Raw genomic sequence first — 21,755 nt, 5'->3', positions numbered from 1 at the left:
ATACAATACAAATGACCAATGATAGGCCAGTATACATTGAAATTGACCAATGGCAAATTGTATACTGACCTAAAATTGGCCATTTGTATTGTATGACGTCATTTTTTTTAACAATTTCAACAATTTTATTGTAGGAAAGTGGTGAATATACAGTAGACTCAATTGAACATAGTCTAATCTAGTTAGAAAACTATTTTTAGTTCAAAATAAAGTCACAAGATGGTGTTTATTTCTTTAAAAATGTGTAGAAATGAAACTAAATATTTTATATAGGAAAGTGGCGAATATACAGTAGACACAATTGAGCATGGTCTGCAAGAGTTAGAAAATGCTGTCATAACTACGGATACCAATGATGATACTATGGATGAGGAAGTAGATGATAATAGGGAGATTTCACATGACACCCAGCAATCCTCGCATAACTATGAAGATGTTCTCATACAGGAAAATAAGAAATTATTCAATATAAATAAATTGAGGGGGAGTAACAAGTTGTATCAAGAATGATTACAATCCAGAGAGAGAGGGGACAATAAGCTGTTTATTACACTAGTCCCTAAAGTTTTTTATTATTGTCTTCTAATTTGCTGGCTTAACCACTTTGGGGACTATAGTGAATTTTGATTGTTTGCTTCATTAAGTTGGGTGTTCAATCGTTTCAACCACTAATTGTAATCTACAGAAGGTGTAATTTTGTGTATTATTTTTGGGATGTACATCAATTTATCGGCCATTGTCTTATCCCTTTAGATCCTTGCAGGTGCAGTTAATGAAAGATTAATTGTTGTACAATGTAAATTGCATACCCAATGATGGTAAACAAAATCTTGCTATGAAATTATTAAAATAATTTCTCATGTAAAGGAGAGTAATGAGAACAATGAACAAAATATTCAAGAATCATTTGACTCTGAAACCGAGGTACTGTATATCTGTATGTCTGTCTGTATGTCAATCTGTCTGTATGTCAGTTTGTCTTTAGTCTGTTTGTCTGTCTATTTGTTTGCCTGTATGTATGTGTGTCTGTCTGTCTGTATGTTTGTCTTTGTGTATGTTTGTCTGTCTGTCTGTCTGTCAGTCTCTCTGTATGTATCTCTGTCTGTCTGTCTATCAGTCTGTCTATATGTTTGTCTGTATGTCTGTCTGTATGTCTGTCTGTATGTCGGTCTGTATGTTTGTCTGTATGTTTTTCTGTATGTCTGTCTGTATGTATGTCTGTATGTCGGTCTGTATGTTTGTCTGTATGTTTGTCTTTGTGTATGTTTGTCTGTCTGTCTGTCTATCAGTCTGTCTGTATGTTTGTCTGTATGTCTGTCTGTATGGCGGTCTGTATGTTTGTCTGTCTGTATGTCTGTCAGTATGTCAGTATACTTTTTTCTGCATGTTTGCCTGTATGTCTGTCTGTCTCTCTCTCTTTCTGTCCTTTTGTTTGTCTGTCTGTTAGTCTGTATGTCTGTCTGTCTCTCAGTCTGGCTGTCTGTATGTATGTCTGTCCGTCTGTATCTCTGTATATCAGTATGTCCGTCTGTATATCTGTCTGTCAGTCTCTCTGTATGTCTGTCTGTCTGTCTGCCAGTCTGTCTATATGTCTGTATGTATGTCTGCCAGTCTGTCTTTATGTATGTATGTCTGTATGTATGTCTGTCTGTCTGCAGTTTATCTGTCAGTATGTCTGTCTGTCTGTCTGCCAGTCTGTCTATATGTCTGTATGTATGTCTGTCTGTATGTATGTCTGTCTGTATTTATATCTGTAAGTTTGTCTGTCTGTCGGTCTGTCTTTCTGTCTGTATGTTTGTGTATTGCTATTGGGGATGTACACCAATTTATCGGCAATTGTCTTATCCCTTTAGATCCCTGACTAAATATTAAAAATTATTGTAGGAAGAGAGATATTTGCACTGGGAGGAGAGAGAAAATCCAAAAGTAGTGGAAAACAAAATTTCTGATCAAAATGAAGTAGTCGAACCTCCAAGGAAACAATGCTTAATAGTTTATTTTTGTCCAGTTTGGCTTCGAAAACGATTGATATCCGCTGGATTAGAGCTGGTTCTGGGCTATAGTAATCCGCGGAAAGCTGTCTTAATACGATGCGATAAATAACCATTATTATATTATAACTAACTTTGTCCGAAATAACTTTCCAGTATGGCTACGAAACCGATTAATATCCACTGGATTAGAACCGGTATTGTGCTATACATAAAAAACATTTATCGTATTATAGACATTTTTTTCAAAATAAATTCAAAATCACAAAATAATCTTATAATTTTTCATTTTACTATCCGCGATGATAAATTTCTGAAAATTTAATTATCTTTATTAATTATTTTGATAAAGTTTTTTATTTTAGAATTAAAACAAATCTCTCAACTGAAATTGAGCTTTAAAAGATTTTGTCTTTTTTCGATTCGAAGATTTTTTATTTATTTATTAAAATTAAAATAAAATTTAAGAAAAGAAAATGGTTACTTTTAAAAGATTCTATTTCCAGTATGGCTTGGAAACCGATTAATATCTGCTGGATTAGCACCGAGTAAGCCTTACTGAAAATCATGTAAAGCAACGCATTTTATTTTTTATATCCGCGGAAAGCTGTTTATGATAAGATGCGATAAATAACCATTATAATTTTCAAACTATAATCACGCAATCTTTGTAAAATTATAAAAATCACGCAACCTTGTGCTTAAATAAAACAGGGTAGGGCACTTTAAAAAAGTGCGTAGCGATAAACATGAAATCTTATCAATCAAATATTCAATGGTCATAAAAAAGAGAAAAGAGAAAGAAAGAATGAAAATTTTTATATAAATCACGAAACGGACCTACGGACCGACGGGCCTGAATTATCCTCATACTAAAGTAACAGGATGTCCATGTGTGTATTTGTGTATTTGTGTGTTTGTGTGTCTGTGTGTCTGTACCAATGGATCTCGCTAACCACTGAACCGATCGGGTTCTCCTTAACAGCTTAGCTTCTCATAGGTCCCGGGAAGGTTTATAACTATTTTCTTGGGGAGTGGGACACCCCCAACCCCCCCAAAAAATAAAAAATCCCCCCCCCCGAAATTTTATTTTTTATTTTTTTAACTAAAATTAAAAATAAGGTGGGGGCACCCACCCAAAAAAAAAAAAATTCGCGCAATCCCCCAAATTTTTTTTTACTTTTTCTTTTAAAATCTAAAATAAAAAATTGGGTTATGAAATTCGACTCTCTCCTCCTCAAGTGCCCCTAGAGGCCTCTAGGGGCGTAGCCGTTAGAAATATGATATTAAGTATTATAAAACTTTATCAGAACTCGACGTAATATGCCTCGGATACCAGTGGAAGCAAATAATCTAGCCATTAATACTAGGAGAGCTATAAGGTAGATAGATAGATAGATTAATATACAGATAGACGGACAGACAGACAGACAGACAAACAGGCAAACAAACAAACAGACAGACAGACATACAAACAGACAGAAATACAGACATACAGACAGACAGTTAGCCAGTCAGATAGAACGACAGACATACAGACATACAAACAAATAGACAGACACACAAACAGACAAACAGACACACAGACAGACAAACAGACAAACAGACAAACAGACAGACAGACATACAAACAGACAGAAAGACATACTTACAGACATACAACAGACAGACAGTTAGACAGGCAGATAAAAAGACAGACAGACAAACAGATAGAGAGATAGAAAGATAACTACTTGACCGGTTGAGTTCTTCATTTTAGGAAAGCTTCTTATTGGTCCCTGGATGGTTTTTAGTCTATTTTACTTTTAAAATCAAAGTCTTAGAATTATCTATTACCTTTTTGGGGTGGGATTATCCTTAGATTTCAAGTGATCATCCAGAGAACCCAAGTGCATTTTTCGCTTTTAATGGGATGCAATACTCTATTGCCCACTATTGGACATAAAAGGAATAGTTTTATGCTATTTTCTGCTATTATATTTTATCTCTTCAAATGCAGAGCCTCTAGATGCTAGAGTCATAGCCACTAGCATTAAAATAAAGAGATAGATAAATAAATAGATGGACACTTAAAAAGATAAAAGCTATGAAATAAATAGATAGATAAATACTTATAGATACACCAGAAATTAAAAATATATTTTTTATTAAGGAGTGGAATCCCCCTGAAGGTGGGTTATGAAACCCGAAACAGTCCTAACCAATCACGCAGTGTACAAAACGAACAGCGGGAGCGAGATGCACAAAATGAGCGGCGGGGAGCACAAAATGAGTTGCGGGAAGGACAAAATGAGTTGCGGGGAGGTCAAAATGAGTCACGGAGTGCACAAAATGTTCAGCGGGGAGGACAAAATGATCAGCGGAAACTATCTGAGAGTCATACAGATGCACGGCGACACAGTCCAGCTTCTAGGTAGGAATAGATATTTCTCGCATCGTATCTAAAACAGCTTTCCGTGGATTTATAATTGTACAATTATAAGATTAAAACCATTTTTTCAGCCCAAGATGCCAAAGGCACAAGCTAAAAAACTGATTTTGATCTTATCATGATTGTACATTTTATATAAGTAGAAAACTAGATATAATACGCTGCTAGAAATAATTTTCTGTATGTTACAGTTCATGCTTACTTCATGAACCAAAATTTAAAATCAAATTCAAGTTTATCAGCGAACAATTAAAGAAAATTTGAGGACATTTGTAATAAAAGTGCATTGTCCGCTTCTTCCATGGCTTTATACGGAATAACAAACATAAACATGATAAAAAACATGATGCAACAACAAAAAATAATTTAATTTTAGAATACCAACTAGGGAGCCGTCCCAACAAGCTGCTAGGGAGCTGCCAATCGCAGCCGCTAGGTCAATCTCTAGATCAGCAGAGAGGGAGCGGTCATTTGAATCAGGATTACCTAGGTAGATTGATAAATAGATAGACAGACTAAACAGCTAGATATATAAAACAATAGATAGATAGATAGGTGGACAGATAGACAGTTAGACAAACAGACAAACAGACAGATAAACAGACAGACAAACAGCCAGACAAACATACAGATAAACAAACAGACAAAAAAAGAAAGACAGACAAACAAACAAACATACAAACAGACAGACAGGCAGAAAAACAGACATGATATACAGACAGCATACAATAGGCAGATAGATAGTCAATTAGTCATTGAATTGTAAAAAAAAAAGACAGATGAATGGATGGATAGATATATAGATTTTAATAGACACAAACACACATATTTTCATATATTTATAAAAAACAAGGATGACAACATCCATAAAAGCGAAGCACTGAAACGGTAGGACAAACGGACATTAACACTTGTATAGTATCTGAACTGAATAATCAGAATTTAAAAGTATAAGAGTCGAAGCAAAATTGTAAGTAAATATGTTGAAAAACTGCTTGAAGCAGGATAATGTTTATGGACATACTTACATTTTTGGACTTAGTTATAGAGTTGCTTCGCTTATAGTATTGTTCTTTGTTGTCCCAGGAATCAATATACCAAAAATCAGATCAAACGGATAATTAGAACACTTGAAAGTTTGTTGTTAAAAAAGTAGAAAAATCAACATGTTTAAAATGGACGTACGGACATTCTGGTAATGATTATAGAGTTGCTACGATTTCTAAATCGTACCCAACTACTACAGGAATCATCATGCAAAGTTTGAAATCGATAGGACAATTCTAACATGCCTAAATTAACGAATAAAAGCTATCTATCTCGGACGGACGTACGGACGGACGGACGGACGTACGGACGGACGGACCGACCCTAATTATAGAAAAGCTTCGCTTTTAAAAACATATTTTGTTTTAAAAATCTTCTAAAATATTTGTAAAAATCCATTAAATTTTATTGGGCCAATTTTTATTTGTAGGTCCATTGACCGTTCGGGATCAAACTCGGCAGAAAGGGCTCTTGGGGGTTCCAAAACAGCCAATAGAAATGACCGGTCATCCGTTGATCGGTCATCCAATGACCGGTCATCAGCTGACCGAACTAAGCGGCAGATTGAGAAACTTGACCTTTTAGAACGAGAATATCATCAAAGGTGATTTTTTATAACAAACATGAAATCATCCATTAAAGCAAAGCATAATTATAAGTTAGGAAATATATATTTATCCCATCGTATTATAAACAGCTTTTCACGGATATTAAAATTTTAAGATTAAAACCAGTTTTGTTCATTTTAATATTCGTAGAAAACGGGATATATGATAAGATAAAAAATTAGTTGTGGATAGGTTTAAACACTCAACTAAATGAGACAACATATCAAAATTCACTAAAGTCCCCCAAGTTGTTTAGCCAACGAGTAAGAAAACGTTATTTTAAAACTTTGGGGACTAGTGTAATAAACAGGCCGTTGTCCCCTCTTTCTCTCTCTGATTTTAGCCTTTTTAATTTCCACATATCTTTGTTGTTTTTGGTCCCGATTTTTTGTTATCAGTATCAATACTAAATTAAAGGAAGCCTGCAAGAAATACACCAGTCTAACTGCTGAAAGACTGCCACAAGTAGACCCAGTTCCCTAAATTAAAAGCCATCATCTTCAATAAGAAAAAGTTAATTATAGGCCTTTTAAAATGATTTTTAAAATTTTAAAATAATTTACGTCAGCTAGAATCAAAATAATAACCTTATTTGGGGCATAAAGTTAGAATGTCAGGGTTCCTTTAAATTTTCCGTCTTTTAGGGAAAGTAGAAGTGCTGATAGATCTGATCAAGAATGGACTAATATGAGGTAGCAAATTTATCTTTATTTCTATCTATATATCTTACTTTATGCCTATCTTTTCAACTATTTCTCTATATATATATATCTATCTTTTTATATTTTTTACCTTTTAGATCTATATAGTATATTGTCTATAAAAAAGGGGATAAATTTTAAAACATATGGCAAAAGTATCATGAATGACGTCACAATATGACATTTCGGCCAATAGTTTACAAAATTATCCCTTTTTATATAAAAAAAAACTAAACTATAAAGAGCTTCGCTATCTCATTAATGGACCCAAGGACCTCAAAAATAAAGGTCTCCAAAAAGTTTGTTTGTCTGTCTGTACCACTTTTTTTAAAATTTATGTATTAATTTTTATCGAATTTTTATATTTTCAGCAAAAAAAGTATTATTTATACTATGTATAATAAAATATCATATCTATCTATCTATTTCTTTATTTTTCAATCTAATTATCTATATCTCTTTAAAGAAAATAAAATCCTTTTTCTAATTTTGTGTTTTCCCACCTCCCTCCCCCCCCCCAAAAAAAAAGAGGGCGAAATTCTTTTACCTTCCCCCCACCCCCAAGTAATTAGAATTTTACCCCCATAAAATAAATTTACCTATTATCTATCTATCTATCAACTCTAGATCTAGAAAATCCAGTGACTCCGAGGAGAGCACCTATACAAGATCAATATAAATCTATCTATCTTACTATCTATCTAACTATCTAACTATCCATCTATCTATCTACCTATCTATATATCTAACTATCTATGTATCTACTCTAGATCTAGAAAATCTAGTGACTCGGAGGAGAGCACCTATACAAGATCCATGGAGAGAAAGAGAAGCAGGATTCCCATGGCCAAAAGATATTATACAAAGTTAGTATTCTATATCTCATTTGTTTGTTGTAGCCCTGATTCTCTGAACTTAGGATCAGATGCACACGGAGACTGGAAGTGAGAATCCTTTCATCAATGTTAGATTGGCAAGCTTTGCGCGCTGTATTATATTACAAGCTAACCCGCAATTCTCGTGAAAGCTACTCAATTATTACATCATCATGGCCTAGAGTTTTGTTAGGTGTTCCATATTAAGCCACCCTAATTAATGGCACTCTCATATGAATAGTATGGACGAGGGAAAGCATGGTTATAGCTGCTTGATTGGTAGAATCCTAACTTCCTACAAATCTCCCTCCTTACAACCTTAAGGCATCTCAGGGAAGGTTGCGTGATTATAATCTGACAAATTGCGACAGCATTTGTCAACCAAGTGCAAAGTCTATGGGGAGACTTGAACTCGGTTTATCCCAACCATAGAGTAGCGCGCTAACCACTACACTATGGGTCACTGCTTCTCTTTTATATCTCATAACCTTGGTCCTAAAAGACAACCTTGGGGGACTCCAATTAGATAAATTATAAGAAACCTGCGACCGTGGCTTAACATCATTCATCGACCTTGGGGAGGTGATAGGTTCAAATCTTGGCCCGACACCGCATCATAACTAAATATGTTCCTACTGCTGTTATGTCAGGTGTGCTACATAAATAGCAAGAGTAGAGGAAATGCCTTGGCCCATTTTGGACATAATCTTCCTTCTGTGTTTTATAGAACTTTTCACTAGCATCTTTTTAAGTGTCATATTCCTTCACTGTGTTTTTATCTTTTAATTTATTTTTAGATCTGTATCAAGCAGTGAGGATGGAGAAGGAGGAGAAGGTGGAGATGTTGGCCCTGTGGGAGAGGAGAGGGTGGAGCAAGGGCTGGAGGTTCTATTTAACCTGCTAGGCAGTGCTCAGGCCAGGGGCGTGGGGACCACAGGTACCATACTTATATCCTTATAATAAAGTAACAGTATGTCTGTTTTCCTGTCTGTTTATACGGATCTCGCTAACCGCTCAACCGATCGGGTTCTCCTTTACAGGATACCTTCTTATAGGTCCTGGGAAGGTTTATAACTATTTTGTGGGAGGATACTACCACCCTTCCAAGAAATCGCCCCTAGAAAAAAAAATTACACTCCCCCCCCCCCCAAAAAAAAAAAAAATAAATGTTGTTTACCTTTTCTTTTAAATATAAAATAAAAAATGGATCATTAAATTCAGCTCCCCCCCTCCTCTAGGGGAGAAGCCGCTGGTAATAGTAATAGGATACGAGTCTGTTTATTACTCTAGTCCTCAAAGCTTTATAAAAATGTTTTCTTTTTCCTTGGCTTAAAAACTACAGGGACTTCTATTGAATTTTGATCAAATGATTTATCAAGTTAACATTTCAACCATTTCAACCATTGAGAATGTACAAAATTTATCGGGCATTGTCTTATCCCTTTAGATCACTGGGGATCTAGCTAACTGCTGAACAGATATTGTTCTCCTGTAAAGTGTAGCTTCTTAGGGTCCTGGAAAGGTTTATAACTATTTTTCGGAAAAGGAGGGTAATTGTGTGTAGTATCAATGGGGATGTACTGTACATCAAATTATTGACCCCCAACCAAGTTCTTAATATATGATTAATGAGGATTAGGAAGATTTTGTGACGATAGGAAGATTTTGTGAGAATTAGGAAGATTTTGTGAGATTAAGGAAGATTTTGTGAGAATTAGGAAGATTTTGTGAGAATTAGGAAGATTTTGTGAGATTAAGGAAGATTTTGTGAGAATTAGGAAGGTTTTGTGAGAATTAGAAAGATTTTGTGAGATTCAAGAATATTTTGTGAGATTTGTAAAGATTATATTTGTTGATTACAGGTACTGGTGGCAAGAATGGAGGCCGCAGTCAATCTGTTCCAGGTCTAGCCCACCCTCCAGATATCCTGCCAGGTACACATTCTTAAGCAATTAGATACAATCTAGAAAATGTAGCAACCTTATATTCATTGTCATTATGTCTGTAAGTCAGATGTGTTTTTGCTTTTTAAAAATAGATATTCTATACAAAATAAACATCCTATTGATAAGACTTTAGGAATATAGTTTCTCTATTTATCTATCTAGCAAAAAAAAAATTTAAACAAAAACTTTGGATACTTTTTAAAAAACCTGGAAGTGTCAAACTTTTCAACCAGTAATTTGAAACTAAAAGTTGTAATTTGTATAATACTTAAATCACTTTATCGTCCATTGTCCTATCCTTTATTGAATATAACTAACTATCTATCTATTAAAGGAACTAGTAATTCTGACCCTATACAATATTTAAACTTGAATATAACTATCTATCTATCTATTAAAGGAACCAGTAATTCTGACCCTATACAATATTTAAACTTGAATATAACTATCTATCTATCTATTACAGGAACCAGTAATTCTGACCCTATACAATATTTAAACTTGAATATAACTATCTATCTATTACAGGAACCAGTAATTCTGACCCTATACAATATTTAAACTAGAATATAACTATCGATCTATCTATTAAAGGAACCAGTAATTCTGACCCTATACAATATTTAAACTAGAATATAACTATCTATCTATCTATTACAGGAAATAGTAATTCTGACCCTATACAATATTTAAACTAGAATATAACTATCTATCTATCTATTACAGGAACCAGTAATTCTGACCCTATACAATATTTAAACTAGAATATAACTATCGATCTATCTATTAAAGGAACCAGTAATTCTGACCCTATACAATATTTAAACTAGAATATAACTATCTATCTATTACAGGAACTAGTAATTCTGACCCTATACAATATTTAAACTAGAATATAACTATCTATCTATTACAGGAAATAGTAATTCTGACCCTATACAATATTTAAACTAGAATATAACTATCTATCTATCTATTACAGGAACTAATAATTCTGACCCTATACAATATTTAAACCAACTTGAATATAACTATCTATCTATCTATTACAGGAAATAGTAATTCTGACCCTATACAATATTTAAACTAGAATATAACTATCTATCTATCTATTACAGGAACTAATAATTTTGACCCTATGCAATATTTAAACCAACTTGAATATAACTATCTATCTATCTATTACAGGAACCAGTAATTCTGACCCTATACAATATTAAAACTAGAATATAAATAACTATCTATCTATTACAGGAAATAGTAATTCTGACCCTATACAATATTTAAACTAGAATATAACTATCTATCTATCTATTACAGGAACCAGTAATTCTGACCCTATACAATATTTAAACTAGAATATAACTATCGATCTATCTATTAAAGGAACCAGTAATTCTGACCCTATACAATATTTAAACTAGAATATAACTATCTATCTATCTATTACAGGAAATAGTAATTCTGACCCTATACAATATTTAAACTAGAATATAACTATCTATCTATCTATTACAGGAACCAGTAATTCTGACCCTATACAATATTTAAACTAGAATATAACTATCGATCTATCTATTAAAGGAACCAGTAATTCTGACCCTATACAATATTTAAACTAGAATATAACTATCTATCTATTACAGGAACTAGTAATTCTGACCCTATACAATATTTAAACTAGAATATAACTATCTATCTATTACAGGAAATAGTAATTCTGACCCTATACAATATTTAAACTAGAATATAACTATCTATCTATCTATTACAGGAACTAATAATTCTGACCCTATACAATATTTAAACCAACTTGAATATAACTATCTATCTATCTATTACAGGAACCAGTAATTCTGACCCTATACAATATTAAAACTAGAATATAAATAACTATCTATCTATTACAGGAACCAGTAATTCTGACCCTATACAATATTTAAACTAGAATATAACTATCTATCTATCTATTACAGGAACCAGTAATTCTGACCCTATACAATATTTAAACTAGAATATAACTATCGATCTATCTATTAAAGGAACCAGTAATTCTGACCCTATACAATATTTAAACTAGAATATAACTATCTATCTATTACAGGAACTAGTAATTCTGACCCTATACAATATTTAAACTAGAATATAACTATCTATCTATTACAGGAAATAGTAATTCTGACCCTATACAATATTTAAACTAGAATATAACTATCTATCTATCTATTACAGGAACTAATAATTCTGACCCTATACAATATTTAAACCAACTTGAATATAACTATCTATCTATCTATTACAGGAAATAGTAATTCTGACCCTATACAATATTAAAACTAGAATATAAATAACTATTTATCTATTACAGGAACTAATAATTCTGACCCTATACAATATTTAAACTAGAATATAACTATCTATCTATCTATTACAGGAAATAGTAATTCTGACCCTATACAATATTTAAACTAGAATATAACTATCTATCTATCTATTACAGGAACTAATAATTCTGACCCTATGCAATATTTAAACCAACTTGAATATAACTATCTATCTATCTATTACAGGAACTAATAATTCTTACCCTATACAATATTTAAACTAGAATATAACTATCTATCTATCTATTACAGGAAATAGTAATTCTGACCCTATACAATATTTAAACTAGAATATAACTATCTATCTATATATTACAGGAACTAGTAATTCTGACCCTATACAATATCTAAACCAACTTGAATATAACTATCTATCTATCTATTACAGGAAATAGTAATTCTGACCCTATACAATATTTAAACTAGAATATAACTATCTATCTATTACAGGAAATAGTAATTCTGACCCTATACAATATTTAAACTAGAATATAACTATCTATCTATCTATTACAGGAACTAATAATTCTGACCCTATACAATATTTAAACCAACTTGAATATAACTATCTATCTATCTATTACAGGAAATAGTAATTCTGACCCTATACAATATTAAAACTAGAATATAAATAACTATTTATCTATTACAGGAACTAATAATTCTGACCCTATACAATATTTAAACTAGAATATAACTATCTATCTATCTATTACAGGAAATAGTAATTCTGACCCTATACAATATTTAAACTAGAATATAACTATCTATCTATCTATTACAGGAACTAATAATTCTGACCCTATGCAATATTTAAACCAACTTGAATATAACTATCTATCTATCTATTACAGGAACTAATAATTCTTACCCTATACAATATTTAAACTAGAATATAACTATCTATCTATCTATTACAGGAAATAGTAATTCTGACCCTATACAATATTTAAACTAGAATATAACTATCTATCTATATATTACAGGAACTAGTAATTCTGACCCTATACAATATCTAAACCAACTTGAATATAACTATCTATCTATCTATTACAGGAAATAGTAATTCTGACCCTATACAATATTTAAACTAGAATATAACTATCTATCTATCTATTAAAGGAACCAGTAATTCTGACCCTATACAATATTTAAACCAACTTGAATATAACTATCTATCTATCTATTACAGGAACTAATAATTCTGACCCTATACAATATTTAAACCAACTTGAATATAACTATCTATCTATCTATTAAAGGAACCAGTAATTCTGACCCAATATAATATTTAAACCAACTTGAATATAACTATCTATCTATCTATTAAAGGAACCAGTAGTTCTGACCCCATGCAATATTTAAACCAACTTGAATCAGTGGCCAAAGTTCTTCAGGATACTTTAAGAAAACAAAAACAGGTTTGGTATAAACTCTTTTCCAGTTTGGCTTCCTAACCGATTGATATCCGCTGGATTAGAACCGGTTCTTAGCCATACCGAAAAATCATGTATAGCATCGTAATACAGGCAATCTATCTATCCATATCTATCCATTTGTCTATACATATCTATCTATCCATATATCTATAGTTCACATATAATGAATAACAAAAACATCATGTTTCATGCATGAAAGCAATCTTCAGATACATTTATCTTTTAATACTGACAGTAACAAAGGCGTCTAAAGATTTTTCAATAAAATTTAGAGGATTTTTGAAAATTGTAGTTACAAATAATTAAAGAAATACTATGTTGTAACGGCAGTATCAGGTATGATTAGCAGCCAGGTGTTCAATCAGAGGGAACTTGTCTCTATGTCTGCACTTGCTGTTGATAGATTCATATATCTATATATCAATCTGTCTATTTATTAATCTATCTATTTATCTATCAATCTATCTATCTATCTATCTATCCATATAAATCTATCTATCTATCCATATAAATCTATCTATCTATATGTCTATCTATCTATCTATCTATCTATCTATCTATCTATCTATCTATCTATCTATCTATCTATCTATCTATATATCTATATATCTATCTATCTATCTATCTATCTATCTATCTATCTATCTATCTATTTATCTATCTATCTATCTATCTATCTATATATCTATATATCTATCTATCTATCTATCTATCTATCTATCTATTTATCTATCTATTTATCTATCTATCTATCTATCTATCTATCTATATATCTATATATCTATATATCTATCTATCTATCTATCTATCTATCTATTTATCTATCTATCTATCTATCTATCTATCTATCTATCCATATAAATCTATCTATCTATCCATATAAATCTATCTATCTATATGTCTATCTATCTATCTATCTATCTATCTATCTATTTATCTATCAATCTATCTATCTATCTATCTATCTATCTATCTATCTATCTATCTATCTATCTATCTATCTATCTATCTATCTATCTATCTATCTATCTATCTATCTATCTATCTATCTATCTATCTATCTATCTATATATCTATATATCTATCTATCTATCTATCTATCTATCTATTTATCTATCTATCTATCTATCTATCTATCTATCTATCTATCTATCCATATAAATCTATCTATCTATATGTCTATCTATCTATCTATCTATCTATCTATCTATTTATCTATCAATCTATCTATCTATCTATCTATCTATCTATCTATCTATCTATCTATTTATCTATCTATCTATCTATCTATCTATATATCTATATATCTATATATCTATCTATCTATCTATCTATCTATCTATCTATTTATCTATCTATCTATCTATCTATCTATCCATATAAATCTATCTATCTATCCATATAAATCTATCTATCTATATGTCTATCTATCTATCTATCTATCTATTTATCTATCAATCTATCTATCTATCTATCTATCTATCTATCTATCTATCTATCTATCTATCTATCTATCTATCTATCTATCTATCTATCTATCTATCTATCTATCTATCTATCTATCTATCTATCTATCTATCTATCTATCTATATATCTATATATCTATATATCTATATATCTATCTATCTATCTATCTATTTATCTATCTATCTATCTATCTATCTATCCATATAAATCTATCTATCTATCCATATAAATCTATCTATCTATATGTCTATCTATCTATCTATCTATTAAAGGAAGGGGATGAAAGACAAAGGAAGACGACAATGGAATCAGACTGCTGAACTAACGATCGTCTCGTACGGACCATAATTATAGAAAACCATCGCCTTAAAAAAAGACAAATATTCGGGTTAAGTCCCTTTCGTGACAATGCCTCTTAAGGGGCATTTCATCGTTTTTTTACAGTAGCTTTTCTACTATATGTAGCCCATACAATCACCTAATCTAACCTAAGATCAAAAGCTACTGTGAAAATAAGACGAAACGCTTCTTAAGAGGTGATGTCACTAAAGGGATTATACCCAAATGTTCTAGTAATAATTATCTACAGTATGGCTTTGAAACTGATTAATATCCGATGGATTAGAACCGGTTTTCAGCCATACTGAAAAATCATGTATCATGCCGTATTATAGATAATTTTCCACGAATAATAAATTTTAAAACACATAATTTTGGGGCAACAAAACTGGAATTCAAACTATGCTTTTTATTTTAGTATCCGCAGAAAAGGTGTCTATAATACGATGCGATATTTAACTATTAATGAATTATATTAGTTGAAATTATTGGAAAAAAGCGCTAAATAATATTGTTTTTGTGTTTTAAAGATTTATTTTTAATTTTTGATTTTCATATACTTTTATGTAATTTAATTAACAAGGACAGTTAAACCAGATAGAGAGAGGACATTAAGCTGTTTATTACACTAGTCCCAGAATTTTCATAATAATGTTTTCTTATTCATTGGCTTAGTAACTTTAAGGACTTTAAGGATAATTTTTATTGGTTGATTCATTAAGTTGGTGTTCAAATGATTCAACTACTAATTTAAAACTACAGAAGGGGTAATTTTGTGTATCATCATTGGGGGAGTATATCAATTTATCGGCCATTTTCTTATTCATTTAGAGTGGTTAAATATGTGAGATACGGAAAGTGTTATGTGTGACGTCATACAAATACGTCTAAAAAGGAAGAATGAGAGGAGAAGTGGAAAAAGAAAACCAATAAAAAAGAGATGGATTTAAACAGATTTTTATGACGTCACACATGACACTTATATTTTAAGAAAAAAAATATTTTGTTAAAAGTGCTTTGTAAAAATACGTAATCTCCCCCCCCCCCCACCCCTAAATAAATTAAAATTAAGAGGGGATAATTTTTTCATTAACTAACCCTACTTTTTAAAAAAAAGTTTTGGAGAGTGCGGGGGAGGGGGGGTATAATTGCTCAACTGGGTGATTTATAAGAAAGCGCCTTAAAACTTAAATTATTTAATTTATAATATTTTTTATTGTCTGCCCTACTAAGCCACTTAATTGTCCTTGTGTAAAAAAATAATATTTATGCCTTTTTAAATAGTTTTTTACTTTTTCCACCAATTCAGAAATTTTTTCCAAAGCCATAGAATATAATTCTCGTATGGCTTCAAAACCGATTAATATCCGATGGATTAGAACCAGTTCTCAGCCATACAGAAAAATTATGTCTAGCATCGTATTATATCCAGTTTTCTACGAATATAAAAATGTACAATGAAAAGATTAAAAGCAATCTTTTAGCCTGTGCCATCGGGATCTCAGGGCTAAAAAAACTGGTTTTAATCTTATAAATGTACATTTTTCTATCTGCGGAAAGCTGTTGATAATACGATGCGAGAAATAACTATTCTTGTCACATGCAGTAATTGGATGTATATCTGAGAAAATAGTAGGATGTGTGTTATTACAATTTTGTTAGCAAGTAACAATTATTTATCGCATCGTATTACATCTATCCGCGGATATAAAAATGTACAATTATAAGATTGAAACCAGTTTTTATGTTCGTAGGAAACTGGAAATAATACGATGCTATACATAATTATTCAGTATGCTTCGAAACCGATTAATATCTGCTGGATTAGAACCGGTTATGAGGCATACTGAAAAATCATGTACATCGAATCGAATTGTAAACAATTTTCTACGAATAATAAAATTATGTTAAAAACTCTAAAACTCTAACTTTTCATTTTACTATCCGTAGAAAGTTGTCTATAATACGATGCAATAAATAACTATTCTAAACATTCCATTAAAGTTTGTCTTGAAAATATAGTATTTTTATTTTTAAAAGTCATCAGATTTCATAAAAACTAATTTTGTTTAAAATAGAATTTTGATAACTTTTGTTTCTGTGATATATTTTTAATTTAGTTTAATAATTTTTAAAATCAAAGCTACTCTATATCTTACTTTGTCTGTCTGTCTTTTCGGAACTTGATTTTTTTTGCTTCAATCATCTATAATACAAAGTAGAATAATATAAGTCCATCTGTCTGTCCATCCCTTAAGATCTCGGTAACCATTGAACCGATCGGATTCTACTCTTCAAGGAATATGCCTACTAGTCCTGTGGTGGTTTTAGGCTATTTTTTGGGGGCGTGGGTCACTCCCAACCGTCCAAAAAAATAACCCCCCCCCCATTTTTTTTGAGAGAGGGTACCATCACTCTCCCAAGAGAAATTGCCCCTAGAAAAAAAATCCCCCCCCCCCTGAAAAAAAAATAATGTAAAAAAAGTCGGTTATCGAATTCACTCTCCCTTTTCAAGTGCCCGTAGAGGCCTTTAGGGGCGTAGCCGATAGTTCAATATTTAAAGCTGAAATTTTTGGTGAAGATTCCTATGACCTATGGGCATCTAATATATACATTAAATTTACTGAATGTCTGGTAGTTTTACTATAAGCGTCATCTAATTTTTATAGGGGAAAATAGATGGTTAATTTTTTTGTGATGATTCTAAGGACCATTAAGCAGTAACTCACTTTGTCCGTGTGTCTGTCAATAATGCTACGGGGAAATATACTTCTAAATGAAATCACATGCGTTAGTTCGTTTTTCTTTGATAATTTTGATATTTTGAAAATGGGAACAGCGTATAGTATCCAATAAAAAACGACGTCATACAATATAAATGACCAATGATAGGCCAGTAAAGATTGTAACTGACCAATGGTGAAATGAATACTGGCTTATCATTGGTCATTTGTATTGTATGACGTCACTATATTCTGTTTGTTGAAAATGATTTTACATATCTATGCTTCGCTACATATGGTTGTTGTCATCCTTGTTATAGCTTTGATTTTAAATGAATAAATTAACAGATTTGCCTATTTTTACTTTACTATAGTTTATTGTATTTCCATAATTTAATATTTCTGATTATACGTAAGTTATATATAATAAAATTTGATAAAAAAAATTCTATATTTTACAAGCAGAAAAATCAATAATAAAACTTGCATTTTACAGAAAAATAATATTCCTGGTAACGAATATCTCCTAAAATCTATCACTTTCAACGGCTGCTAACGGCCAAACGGTGGAACATATAGATTTTGCTAGCACAGAATTTTAACCGACAAAAGAAGGCCTACAAATAATCTGGAATAGTCATCTATCAAAAATGTACAATTATCTTACATAAATGCGCAAAAAGACTTATTCTACGCGTTTTTTCTGAGATTTTGGATATTCCAGATTATTTAAGGGCCTTCTTATGCCTCTTAACACAGGCATGTACGTTCAGCCGTTTGGCAGCTAGCAGCTTTTAAAATTCATAGATTTTTGGAGATACTCGTTACCAGAAATATTTTACCGTAAACTGCAGTAGATCCTAAGTCTTTATCTAAGCCAGATAAAGGGAGGGGACATTGGACTGTAAATTACACTGGTACCCAAACTTTTTTTGGACCGACTTTGGCTCAAAAACTTTGGATACTTTTATTGAATTTTGTAGTGTCCAAACTTGTTCACCAATAATTTTAATGTTCTGAAGTATTAACTCAATTTATCGTCCATTGTCTTATCCCTTTAATTATTTGAATATGTATATTTATGTAAATTTATTTTTAGTGAATTTTAAATAAATTATTTATTTTATCTTAATATTTTTTGTAGTTAATCCTTATAATAAAGTAACAGGATGTGTGTTTGTTTGTATGTCTATCTGTCTGTTTGTTTGTACCGAATGATCTCTGTAAACGCTGAACCGATCAGGTTCTCCTTAACAGGGTAGCTTCTCATAGGTCCCGGGAAGGTTTATAACTATTTTGGGGGAGGGTACCACCACCCTCCTAAGAGAAATAGCCCCTACAAAATCCTAATTTTTTTTACTTTTTCTTTTAACTATAAAATAATAAATTTGGTATCAAATTTGACTCTCCCCTCCTCAAGTGGCCCCTAGAGGCCTCCAGGTGCATACCCGCTAGTTTTCTATAAATTACACTGGTACCCATAGTTTTATAAATTATTATTCGTGGGCTTAAAAACTTTGAGTGCTGCGATTGGTTAATTCCAGACTAGCAGTGTTCAAAATTTTCAACCAACAACTTTGATTTTTAAAAGTGCAGTCTTTCTATATTTGTCAATGTGCTTCGCTACTTATGGATGTTGTCATCCTTGTTTTTTTTTATGTTCTTGTCGAAATTTATGATTACCAGGGAGGGAGGGGACATTGGACTGTAAATTTACAATGGTACCCAAAGTTTTATAATAAGTTTATCTTATTTGTTGGCTCGAATAGTTTGGGTACTTTTATTGAATTTTGATTAGTTTGCCTCAAATGGGTTCCAGAACAAACGCAGGAGTTTCAAACGTCGGAGTGGATAAACGCAGGAGTGTTAAAATATTAATTTTATTAAGTATTACTTTACAGATTAGTTAGGTTAGGTTAGGTTAAGATATTAACGAACAAATAAGCCCTCCGCAGGGGTTAGGCATTTAAAAAACATATGAGATGATCTAAAATAGGTTAGGTTAGGTTAAGTGTCCACTCCGACGTTTGTCCACTCCGACGTTTGAGACTCCTGCGTTTGTCGCAGGACCCCCAAATGTCCAAATATTTGAACCAATATTTTAATCATAATGTTGTTTTTCATCTTTGGGAATGCATATTAATATATTATCCATTGTCTTATCCCTTCACCATTAATATTACTGGCCAAACCCTTTTTTATTTTTTATTGCATTTAAGCAAGTATCTAAAGGGATAAGACAATGGCTGATAAATTTATGTAGATCCCAAATAATAATACACAAGATAGATATATAGCTAGATCTAAAGGGATAAGACAACGGCCGATACATGTACATCACTAGTGATAACAGATTAAATTACCCCTTCTGTAAATTGAAATTGGTGGTCGAAACGTTTGAACAAAGAACTTAATGAAAATCAACCAATCAAAATTCACCAAAGTCTCCAAAGTTAGGGGCCAACAAATAAGGATTGTTATTATAAAACTTTGGGAACTATTGTAATACACAGCCCACTGTCTCATCTCTTTCTGGTATCCAAGCTTTAAGTAGCGAAGCTACTCTATAATTCAAAATGCCCGTCAGGCATCTAGGTTTTGGGGGGAAACATGATTTTCATAATTTAATTTACTTGGTCTGTCCGTCTGTCGGACTTGGCAATCAAAGAGGGAGAGTACAATGGGCTGTTTATTTCGCTACTCCTTAAAGTTTTATAATAACGTTTACTTATTCGTTGGCTTAACAACTTTAAGGACTTTGGTGAATTTTGATTGGTTGATTCATTAAGTCGAGTATTCAACCGTTTCTACCACTAACTTTAATCTACTGAAGTAGTAATTTTGTGTATCATCATTATGGATGTACATCAATTTATCAGCCATTGTCTTATCCATTTAGATCACTGGTCGGTAATGGTCTCTAAAGCATAGACGTCCAAGGAGAGGGGTGGGTTAAAGTATTTTATTTTGAATGTAAACTCTATAAGTCATAATGTTCGTCGGTCTATCAGTAGTTCTCTACAAACTGATAAAAAATTTGTGTAAAGATGCGTATGACAATATGAACATCACGCATTACTTGCAATGTCCGTCTGTCCGTTTGTATGTCTGTCTGTTTTTTTTAATTGCTCTACTGTCCTTATTTCTAAATTGAAGAGCTTCGCTACTTGTGGATGGTATCATACGTTATGCCTGTCAGTACCAAAAGATCTCACTAACCGCTGGACTAATAAGGTTCTCATTTACAAGGAAGCATTTCATCTGCCCAATGCAGTTTTATAACCCTTGTATAGAAAGATAGATAGATAGATAGATAGATAGATAGATAGATAGATAGATAGATAGATAGATAGATAGATAGATAGATAGATAGATAGATAGATAGATAGATAGATAGATAGATAGATAGATAGATAGATAGATAGATAGATAGATAGATAGATAGATAGATAGATAGATAGATAGATAGATAGATAGATAGATAGATAGATATATAGATATATAGATAGATATATAGATAGATAGATAGATAGATAGATAAAAAGGTGAAAATGTTCAAATTATGCATTTTAAAAAGCGAGCTGTAACTTACAGAAAAATAAAATTTCCAATGGTTTCTAGAAACTTATATCTACACATTAATACATTATAATTATGATATAGCTCATTGGTTAGATTCTAGTGTGATTTTTAGAGAGTTTTAACTAAGGAATCATAATATTAATTTAAGGTTGGGTCTTTGCAGGAAGGGAGGGGACAATGGGCGGTTTATTACACTAGTTCCCAAAGTTTTATAATAATTT

At 31.7% G+C, this 21,755-nt stretch overlaps 1 protein-coding gene across 1 annotated transcript in view; it reads left to right on the top strand.

The window, feature by feature from the left end:
• Window positions 1-15,909, top strand: part of LOC145306936 (uncharacterized) — an 80,843-nt gene extending 64,934 nt beyond the window's left edge. The window contains exons 30-42 of the mRNA XM_080149275.1: window positions 274-449; window positions 870-924; window positions 1,885-1,976; window positions 3,302-3,373; window positions 4,144-4,404; window positions 4,799-4,912; window positions 5,900-6,073; window positions 6,722-6,769; window positions 7,549-7,644; window positions 8,451-8,590; window positions 9,516-9,587; window positions 13,316-13,404; window positions 15,163-15,909. Of these exons, the coding sequence (XP_080005401.1) occupies window positions 274-449; window positions 870-924; window positions 1,885-1,976; window positions 3,302-3,373; window positions 4,144-4,404; window positions 4,799-4,912; window positions 5,900-6,073; window positions 6,722-6,769; window positions 7,549-7,644; window positions 8,451-8,590; window positions 9,516-9,587; window positions 13,316-13,404; window positions 15,163-15,210 (1,437 nt within the window). The 3' untranslated portion in view covers window positions 15,211-15,909. The remainder of the gene's footprint in view (window positions 1-273; window positions 450-869; window positions 925-1,884; window positions 1,977-3,301; window positions 3,374-4,143; window positions 4,405-4,798; window positions 4,913-5,899; window positions 6,074-6,721; window positions 6,770-7,548; window positions 7,645-8,450; window positions 8,591-9,515; window positions 9,588-13,315; window positions 13,405-15,162) is intronic.
• The last annotated feature ends 5,846 nt before the right edge of the window (window positions 15,910-21,755 follow it).

This window comes from Acartia tonsa, chromosome 15 (genome assembly GCF_053477335.1).
Source record: "Acartia tonsa isolate MP-2025a chromosome 15, ASM5347733v1, whole genome shotgun sequence".
Taxonomy (NCBI): domain Eukaryota; kingdom Metazoa; phylum Arthropoda; class Copepoda; order Calanoida; family Acartiidae; genus Acartia; species Acartia tonsa.
The sequence above is the reverse complement of the archived record's forward strand: the minus strand, read 5'-3'. Positions and strand labels throughout refer to the sequence as shown.